Raw genomic sequence first — 10,633 nt, 5'->3', positions numbered from 1 at the left:
TGTTTGTTAGCACTGACTGAACCTACTGACGCAAGGATGTTTATATCATGGGATTTTTCTAAAACCAGACAGCCCTGTAACTCCATCCGTCCAGAGGCAACACGCCTTTCCAGAATGCGTGCTCAAACAGAGGTGTTACGTGTTGTAGGTACGGCTGCTTCCCAAGTTCTCATCAGTGATAAGTCATTTTAGAAGTTTAATTCTTCACTGGTTTGGTTTTAGATGGAAATATGAATTCCTGCACAAGGATGAAACATCAGTGAATTAGCTGTTGATTTTGTTATTGCATGGAGTTTATAAGCCATTTTTCTTCTTTTCTTCTTTTCCCCTCCCCACTCCAGCAGTGTGCAGGGTAGAAGGGAACAGGACGCTTATGTCAGTGGTCTAGGATGGCCAGTGAAGGCTCCAACATCCCAAGTCCTGTGGTCCGCCAGATTGACAAGCAGTTTCTGATTTGCAGCATATGCCTGGACCGTTACAAGAACCCCAAAGTACTTCCCTGCCTGCACACTTTCTGTGAGAGGTGAGTCCTTTCCTCAAGCTGGTAACGAGGTTTTTGTGTCATGCAACAAGCACCTGGATGGGGACTTTTCTGTTTACTTGTAAAGGTCATCTCAAGGCATGATGAAGTCTGGGAACGCTGGAAACTCAGGGATGTAGAAAAACACTGTTATTTGTGGCAGTGGAATATTTGGAATACATTCCCTTTATGCAAGGGTAAATAAAAAGTAAATCCAATGAAACTAATGAATACAGTAACAACCACGTGAAAAGTGTTGGCATTCAGAATTTGGACCTCAAATTAATGGACTCAAATTTATCCTGATTAGTATAATTGGAAACAATAAAACCCTTTCTCTGTTGATTTACTAAGCAGAGAATTAATTATGCCATCCTTTAATGTCTAAGGGTTAGACATGATATATACATTATTAATAACCTGTGATAACATGTCTTCATTATTTTGCAGCTTGGTTGGCTGAAGTGGAAAAGCTCTGAAAAGAGATGTGATAAACCAGAAATCTGGCACCTACTGTATTTAGCTAAATTAATTGAATATCCATAGTGATAATGTTAATACTGTATCATCCATCAAATGGTGGAGAAAATACAGTATCTGCAGAAAAGTTAGCTGATGAATTATTTGTTAGAGTTCTTTACCCAGTCACGTGATTCAACTGTTTGGATTATATGTTGAATGGCATGAGAATTTTAATAAATGATATTTTGTGTGAACATTTAGTTCACGAGATTTCCACTTCCTACAATTGTGATGTGCATGTCTAACTTTGCACGGGGTGCAGGAAAAATTGTGGGTCTCCGAGTGTGTCAGATGAACTGGTCTTTCGTAGAAGAATAGGAAACCCTGACTTCACTGAAGTCAGCAGTGAAACTCTCGCTGAAGTCAGGGAAGTCAGAATTTTCACCACCATGTCTTAAGTTTCTTGACTTCAGTTCACGTGCAAATCCTAAGGTCAGCTTCTGGTTTTCATTGTAATCCTCTTATGCTGATCTGGTTATGGAGAGAGGCTGGAGGAACTCTTCCACTGTACTGCTGATGTGCAAAGCCTAAGCTCTCCTTTCGGAGAGCCCTTACTGGGGGGTCAGGAGGAGAGCTGCCATGGGAGGATGAGGAGTGGTGCAAGAAAAACCCTTGGAAGTGGATAAGAGCTGTGTGGCCGTGCGAGGTCACACTTTCTTGGTTGGCATCTCTTGAGGAATTTGGTGTAGCACTGCTCCCATTAAGGATTGCATTCTGCAAAGCTTCCTGTGCTTATTGGGACTACACTGAATTGCAAATTGCAGTTGGATGTTGCATGCCCAGCAGACATTAACTTTTCAAGGCCAGTTACCTAGACCAGTCTGCTGCATGTTGTTGATCACAGAACTTTTGTGTCAAATTTATATTCTGTGAAATTTAGTTTTTCTAAAAAGCCCCCAACAACCCTCCCCCCTCACACAAATCAAACACAAAGAAACAAAAATCTGCTCCAAACCTCCCCTGAACATAAACTGTGATAACCGAGGCTGTGCTTCTCTAGGTAATGAAGACAGCTCTGTTGATCCTGGCGAACTGCCAAATAACTTTCCTAGTTGAAATAGATGGAAAAATTTCCATTGGTTTCATTGGGACCAGGTTTGAGCTCTGAAACACTAAACCCACAAATTAAAGTTAATAAAGGAGATTCTATTGGAAAGACAAGGGTCAACCACCAGTTAGGCAGTTAAAGGCACAGGCTCAAATACTTGATGCAATAACTTCATGTCTGTCAAACTTCATCTGGTAGTCTATCATTTTTATTAGCCTATGAATAGGATGCAGTAGATGTCCGGAAGCATGGATCCCCTCTGCATAAATATCTCAAAGGCAGGCACATAACTCTTACAGTGATGCCAGCATATAAACCGTTTCTCCTGTGGCAGAGGAAAAAGGTTTAAAAGAAAAAAAAATCACTGTAACCACTTTTACTTCTGAAGCCTGGTGATGTACCTTTCCTTTTGTAAGTAGGGGTAGTACTATTTCAGACCAGTCCTTCAACTGAAAGGAGGTTTCTTTCCTCTTTGACACTTTGCCTTTCTCTCCCCTTCCACCTCCTTTTCCCATAGGTGCTTACAGAATTACATTCCAGCCCATAGCTTAACCCTTTCTTGCCCCGTGTGCCGCCAGACCTCCATTCTGCCAGAGAAAGGGGTTTCTGCACTCCAGAACAACTTCTTTATCACCAACCTGATGGATGTCCTGCAACGAACGCCGGACAACAGCATTGAAGACTCCTCCATCTTGGAGACTGTCACCGCTGTTGCGGCGGGCAAACCACTCTCCTGTCCCAATCATGATGGAAATGTAAGTGAGATGAACTCCTGTGATGTGTACAGGTACTGATATGTACTGGCTGGTCTGGTTTGTCATAGATATTTTGTTCTAAAAAGATAGGGGGGAATTGGAATCGCACTAGTTCTTATGCCAACAAAAGACAAGTGATTCTTACAATTAACTCAGATGCTTTTAGTGGAGCATTTTAAAGTAGTCAGGGTATTATTTCATCTAACTTTTTCATCTAAGTCATCTTGGATGATACTGTCTTTTGGCACGTTTGGTCAAAATTATTGTCCTGTGAGTGCTGAACCTTGTGCTTTTGCCACTTTGTGATGGGTTTCCATAACTCTTTTGCTTGTAGAATCAACTATTGTCATGTGCTTGTTTAGTCAGTATGTGGCAGGGACCTTACAAGCTTAACTGACCTGCACACTGGGGCAGTACCAAAAGCTGTGTGAGCATATTACCATGGAGCCAAGTAAAAGGGCTCAGAATGATTTGAGTCAGCGAAGGCTAGAAACAGAGAGCTTCTTTTTATCTGCAGTGTTTTGTGTGTCACATCTATCAGTTACTGGAGGATGCTTTCTTTTTTATCTCCACCTACCTTTTTCACCCAGCATCCCTCCCACATACACCCTCAAATCAGATCACTGAATGCATCGGCAAGTACTCCCAACTGGGTAAGTATTCCCAGATTATTACAAGAGCAGCTCTAACTCTGCTTACTTAAAAATTTTCAGCATTAACTTCTGTGGCTTCATGGTAGGCATATGAGCTCCTATCTTACAGCCAGGCTTATGCAAATGTGTAAGCAGGCAACATTGCAAAGCTGAGTGATGCTGTGTTGTGAACTGAATGCTGTGCTTCTATGCAAGCCAAGAAATACGTGCTAGTATTTTAAGACAACTTTCAGGGGACTGTTTTATTTGATACTCAGTTTAGGTATAGCAGTTTTATAGGAATAATTTAGCTGATAGTTAGTGATTACTCTTATAGAGGGACAGCTCAGTTCTTTTACCTTTACTGACCTGCTGGAATTAGATGGACTTGTAGAACTGATTTGCTGTACACTCTGATTAATGAATAACTGGTATAACTTTTGAATTGTGTGCTATACCTATGTGTGTGTAATGGTTACTGGTTAATATGTTCGTAGTTTTTGTTTGCATTTTATTGTCTCTCCTTAAAATGAATCACAGTTCTTTTCTGACACAGCAATCGTGAAAGGGGTCATTTGATTGTGAAATGCAGAAAATGGTCAAAATGAAGATATTACTTGGTTTGCATTTTACATTTTCAGCTGATCATTCTTTGGGTGTGCTTAGAAAAAACTGGTTTGCCTACAATTAAATATGACACCTTATACCACTCTGAGAACTCCTTTCTAGGGAAAGGTGTTTTTCTAAGTCCTCCAAACCCCATGTACTTGTCTTGCCTTGAAACACAGTATGCCCTTTAGGATGCTGAGTAGTGTGTGCTGGGAGTATCTTCTTGCTTCAGTAAGTATCTGGGAGGGCTGGGAATAGGCTGAGGGTGACTCCAATTTAGAGCTTTGTGGAGATAGGAAATTAAGAGCTAAAGTGCACACATTAGTCCTTGCGATGGGAGGAGCTGAGATAAGCTTTGGCGAGAACTGCTTGAGGCTGGTCAGTGGGTTTGGCTGAAGGGCAGGGTGTGCAGGGCAGGGTGTGCAGGGCAAGGTGTTGGGCACCTTAGACCTGACTGAGGAAACACGTTTCTGCTGGCTTCATGTGTACACAGCATGAAGGCACTGTGTGGCAAGTGCCTGGCTGCTAGCACCTTTGCTGGGGCCTCTAGAGAGTGAAAGAGGATTGAGGTGGTAGTTGAAGCAGAATGCCTTCACAGAACCAGCAGTAATTCTGCCCTCTGTTAGTTTTTATGTATTGCTTGGGGTAGGGTCAGACCCATTGTATTTTTACTATCAAGGGTAAAAATTTACATCAAGTATATTTCATCTAAATATTACCAGATTTTCTTTGCATCATCTTGGAAATAAGTTTCTATTTAAATAAGTTTTTTCAATCTTTCCAGCCATGCTGGCTTTAAGCCTCTCTGATTAAAATCAAATACAAAATGATGTGCCAATACTTTCTCATTGACATGCCTTTCTGCTTGTAACTTAGCCTTCCTCAGGCCATGTACTTTCCCTTCCAGTTGGTCTCTTATTCCAACCACTCATATTTTCCATATGTGTGTGTATCCTATTCCTTCTGCTCACAACCTCTCATCCCCTGTTGCGGCATCTTTGTTGTGTGTATTCTTACAAAAAATAAAACTTCTCTTGTAGGATCTTAACATAAGAGATGGTTTCCTGTGCTTGAACTATTAACAAATGCTTCCTCATATGCACCCAATACAAAGCACAAATATATATTCTTGTTAAACTGAGGTAATAGGGCACATACGTTACGGAACTTTTGAACCTAACAGAAGATTCTTATCTTCTACCTACACATTAAAATAAGATTGGCTTTATCCTCAGCTTCTAAACACTGCAGCTGTTGTTGGAAGTAAGCACCCTGGTTTGCAAACATTGATCTACAATCATTTAGGGGCAGGTACAACAGCCAGGACAGGGAAAGCTGTGAAATTCTAGGTCCATTACTTCATAATATGTAATAAGTGGTATAGCCTCTTTGCAGACACCCATCATGAAAAGTCCATGCTTGGGCTTTATTTGAATTTGAGGTGAAAACCAGTCCAGCATCTAGGATCCATGCTTTTACAGGTGCAGTGTATTTTGTGCCTACAGATTGTAACAAGAGAGCATACCCTGTATTAAATTAAATGCTTGTAACAGGAGAGAGTGCCTTATTTCTGACTAGCTTTTTCTCACAAGATCACTGAATAGCTTGGCAATTTGACAGGTATAAGATCTTGTCTAGCAAAACATTTCCTGAGCTTGTTCAGGTGTTGCTTACTGCCTGTGTGCTTCTGTTAGAAAAATAAATAAGTACCTACCCTTGGTGCTCTGATGAAGTGACTTCATAACAGACCTTATAAAACCTCGCTTTATCTCCTCACCTCTGTACTTCCCACCATGGCACTTAGTTGTGTATCTCATTGTGCAATACTCAGTGTGTCATTGAGGCTAAATAAAAAAATCAGGATATCAGAGTTAGACTCTTTTGAGCATTACAGCTAACAAACTGAGCTCTCTGCTGGCAAAATTTTGTTCTGCCTGTCACAAAATGTGATACCCATGTTGGACATGGAAGGAAGACAAGAAAAGCCAGTAAGACCTGTCTGTCTGTAGTTGGAAATGAATCTCACCTGATTACGAAATGCTACACAAAATCTTAGGAAATCAGCTTATCTAGGCACTTGAGGACTGGATCATATTAATACTGGGTTTTCTTTTTCCTTCAGCAATGGCACAATCCCCAGATTTTGATGGGAAATGAAAGCTGCTTCATTCATGCTGATTGTAGCTTGACTGAGGCAAAGATGACTATTTCTATGCAGACACACACATTAGATCCTTGTGGGTTTCAAGCTGTTACCATTCTAGCTTATGTGATGGATTCTCTGGTGCTTTAAAAGGAAGAAAGTTTATTAGGCTAAACTTTAATATGCCAATGAGATGCTTTCTTTCCTATATATATTGCTGCAAATATGTTTATTATGAATTGTTCAATAGGAAACAGAAATATTAAATTACACTAATTGTTGTATCCAAAGATAAAAATATTTAATAAAGGCTTGTTAAAACATCTTGAACCTGCGCATTAAATTATGAAGAGGCAGAAAGATGAACTTTTGACACTCATTTAAAAGAAATTAAATTTTCTGACCATATAAAAAGACTAAAAAAAAAATCCTAATAAAATATATAAAATGTTGCTCCTTTTGGTTGTTTCTGGTTGCAAATTTTTGAAGCCTTTGAGAAGAATTTAAAGCCTAAACTCTATTTAACTCATTTCCTCTAGGCACAGTAAGACTGCATCACAACTTAGCGCCTACTAATGTAACTGTCAGGCCTTGGAGGATCTACTAATGTGAAACTGTTAAATTCTAGTGTTGATAGGGATTGTCATTGTTTAGAAGGTCTGTTTATGTTTGGTTTTGTTTTGTTTTCCTGGCCGATATATTTGATCTTACACTGTTTATTTCCAGCAGCTTTTAAATTTTCTCTGAAGTGGCTTACACAAATGGCCAACAAAAGCCTTAAACCCTCATTGTGTGTGAATCCCATATCTTATGAATGGAGATAAGAGAGAAGAATGGGAATGACACAGAAAGGAGCTTATCAAAGGAAAATCCCTATTAATGCTGATAGCCACATGCAAATCACGGTCTTACTTCACCTTCCTAATTCTCAAGATGTCTTGGAGTAGCCAGCTACTTTGCACGGTGCTGTTACAGGTTCCTCTACTCACCTGAAAACCGCTGTTTCTACACAACCATCTTCTTGTCAACCAACATCCCCAGCCCAGCCTTGTGTGCAAGGTCTAAGTGCCAGAAGCACCAGCTGAGTTATTCAAGAGTCTGATGCTATGCTATGAATGCAAGAGAGCTGCCAGTGTCTTGCTTTGAAGCATATACTATGAGCTTCCTTATGCACTTTTAATAAGCCTAAAATGCTTGGTGCTTGAGGACTTCCTAGCTGTAGAAGAAAGCCTTATGCCAAATTTGCATCTGTGTGCATTATTTTGGGCACAGCACTTTTCTCTTTCTTTCCCTTCATGAATGTATTCAGAATTTAGGGTATTTATTACATGCAAAGATCTGTTTTATCTCCAGAGAGCATCTTACTGGGTACATAGCAGGTTGAAACAATCTCTTCCTCTTTCAAGTTTAGATCAGCACTCTTATTATAATCTCAGATGTGAGGTTTTGGTGGTTTTAAGGGATTAGTAATGAGATACAGAGATTTTTCTCTGTAGCACATTGATTCATTTAGGGTGTTTTTCTCTAGCAAAAAAACCGTGCTGTTTAGTGAGCTCCATCAAGGTCATGTTCCTTGGGTGGCCTGGTTATGAAAAACATCCTAAGTCTACACTCTCCTTGGCAGACAGGATGGGGAGACTAAGGATTGAGATAGCGAGGGGACTTGAATGCCTTGGTTTTTTGAGTTGTTTCAGAGAACAGTTGAGAGAGACACCAAAACTTACTATTACACAGTATAAATATGATGTTAGGGCCTGCCTTGAAGTCCAGCATTCTGTTTCCCAGGCTGCTGTTGTGACACTTCCTGATGCAATGAAATGCTTTTAAATCAGCATTCTGATATGAATATAGAACAGCCATCTTTTAGGCAGTAAATTAGTGGTGGCTAAGAAAGGAGAAACTTAGTCTTAGAGCTTGGATAATAACATGAGTCCAAGACCCAGTAAGATGTCCTTTGAGCGATGTTACTGCTGTGGTGTTTGAATTTAGAGTTGTGCACTTTTCCAGGTAATGGAGTTTTACTGCCAGTCCTGTGAGACTGCCATGTGCCGGGAGTGTACAGAAGGAGAACATGCAGAGCATCCCACGGTACCCCTCAAGGATGTGGTGGAACAACACAAGGCTTCCCTCCAAGTCCAGCTGGATGCTGTCAACAAAAGGTATCGAGACTCCACTGGTTATTTTCCATTTTCAGTTCTACCACTGGCTTTCTGTGTTACCCTGGGTTGATGTGCCATGGGCTTTTGCCTAGAAAACAGAGATAGTGAGGCTAGCATAAGGAAAAGAAAATCCTTTGAGTGCAATGACCTGAAGGGTTAGAGAAAAGAGCTAAAGATTCCGATCTATCCTTCACAAAACAGAGGCCAATAGAAATTCAAGTGTCCTCCAAACAAGAGGCATAAAATGTTAAGGAGAAAAGTACTAGCCAGTCGTGAATTTAATGACAAATAAATAATACTAGATGCTTAACAGACTAATACAAACAGTATGGTGGCAGAAAGGCTTTAAAAAAAAAAAGGTGAAAGTGGGATAGATCTAGTTATATCTTCCTGAGCAGATACATTTGCATAAAGGACAGAGGATACAAGGCCTCATTGTTAGAAATGCCCAAAGTCTAATGGATTTCCACAGGGGAGGGCCCTGGCTTAGCCTTACTTTATGAGACCAAAATCACTGTGTGGTTACAAAAAGAATGAACTTACTTCTGGGAAATGACTGAGTTTAAAGCCAGCCTGCTGATGAGATGGTTTCATCAAAGATATCAGAGCAAGGGCCAATGTTTAATGACTTTTGAAACAGCAATCTTTGTAATTTAATCCCTCCCTCAGGCTTCCAGAGATCGACTCAGCACTTCATTTTATATCTGAAATCATACACCAGTTAACCAACCAAAAGGCTAGCATTGTAGATGACATTCATTCCACTTTTGATGAACTCCAGAAGACTTTAAACGTGCGAAAGAGCGTGCTGCTTATGGAACTGGAAGTGAATTATGGCCTTAAACACAAAGTAAGATGCATGTTTTGTTTCAATAAAAACCTATTAATTTAACCAAACAGATTTTACAAATGATGCAGGATACCAGTTTGACCAATTGTGACTCAGATTCAGGAGAGAGCTTTGTTTTCCTGAAATCAAGTGCTGCAGAGCCTTGCTTGTGGGTGCCCAGCCTTATAAATGAAATTGAGACCCTGTATGGGCAGGTACCCCTTTGTGCATGGTGTGTGAGGATCTAAAATGGCCAATACACTAAGTAGACAGCTGCTTAAAGCCATGATACTGACGTATAGATGACAATAAGGGAACACAAAGTCTAAAATCCTTGGGCTGCACTCCTATGACTCCCCCCCACTTCCCTTCATGCAGATAGAATCATAGAATCATAGAATAGTTAGGGTTGGAAAGGACCTTAAGATCATCTAGTTCCAACCCCCCTGCCATGGGCAGGGACACCTCACACTAAACCATGTCACCCAAGGCCTCATCCAACCTGGCCTTGAACACCGCCAAGGATGGAGCATTCACAGCCTCCCTGGGCAACCCATTCCAGTGCCTCACCACCCTCTCAGTAAAGAACTTCTTCCTTATATCCAGTCTAAACTTCCCCTGTTTAAGTTTGAACCCATTACCCCTTGTCCTGTCACTACAGTTCCTGATTAATAGTCCCTCCCCAGCATCCTTGTAGGCCCCCTTCAGATACTGGAAGGCTGCTATGAGGTCTCCACGCAGCCTTCTCTTCTCCAGGCTGAACAGTCCCAACTTTCTCAGCCTGTCTCCATACGGGAGGTGCTCCAGTCCCCTGATCATCCTCGTGGCCCTCCTCTGGACTTGTTCCAACAGTTCCATGTCCTTTTTATGTTGAGGACACCAGAACTGCACACAATACTCCAAGTGAGGTCTCAGGAGAGCAGAGTAGAGGGGCAGGATCACCTCCTTCGACCTGCTGGTCACGCTCCTTTTGATGCAGCCCAGGACACAGTTGGCTTTCTGGGCTGCGAGCGCACACTGAAGCCAGCTCATGTTCATTTTTTCATCGACCAACACCCCCAAGTCCTTCTCTGCAGGGCTGCTCTGAATCTCTTCTCTGCCCAACCTGTAAGATACATGCCAAACAATTTCTCCTGAAGAACTGAGCAAGGCTTGCTGTTTTGCTTTAAGGCAGTGTTTTGCTTTCAAGTACCTGCTAACGTATATCGTGTTAGATGTCACTCGTTGGAACACATAAAGATTGGAGGGACATCTCACTTTCTCAGGGGAATGCAGACAACAATAGATTCCAGAGCTGTATTCACTCTCGTATTTCTTATCTGGATGATGGAATATTGTGCTTTTCCCCTGTATAGTAGACTAAGCTTCAAAGGAAGAGAACAGAAATCTGTGCTTCTGCAAAGACGAGCTTGTAGC

At 41.2% G+C, this 10,633-nt stretch overlaps 1 protein-coding gene across 5 annotated transcripts in view; it reads left to right on the top strand.

Moving 5' to 3' along the window:
* Window positions 1–380: 380 nt before the first annotated feature.
* TRIM2 (tripartite motif containing 2) overlaps window positions 381–10,633 on the top strand; it is a gene marked incomplete at its 3' end in the record, with an annotated part of 33,966 nt that continues 23,713 nt past the window's right edge. For 2 of the 5 annotated variants that reach the window (XM_080625770.1, XM_080625769.1), the window contains exons 1-4: window positions 381–523; window positions 2,608–2,845; window positions 8,237–8,388; window positions 9,058–9,238. In XM_080625770.1, coding sequence (XP_080481896.1) covers window positions 390–523; window positions 2,608–2,845; window positions 8,237–8,388; window positions 9,058–9,238 — 705 coding nt within the window. In that variant the 5' untranslated portion in view covers window positions 381–389. Of the gene's footprint in view, window positions 524–2,607; window positions 2,846–3,435; window positions 3,499–8,236; window positions 8,389–9,057; window positions 9,239–10,633 lie in introns of all 5 variants that reach the window. The other 3 variants (XM_080625768.1, XM_080625771.1, XM_080625772.1) reach the window with 3 other exon arrangements.

This window comes from Psittacula echo, assembly GCF_963264785.1.
Source record: "Psittacula echo genome assembly, chromosome: 1".
Lineage (NCBI taxonomy): Eukaryota > Metazoa > Chordata > Aves > Psittaciformes > Psittacidae > Psittacula > Psittacula echo.
Note: the sequence above shows the minus strand (reverse complement) of the source record. Positions and strands in the feature narration are given on the sequence as shown.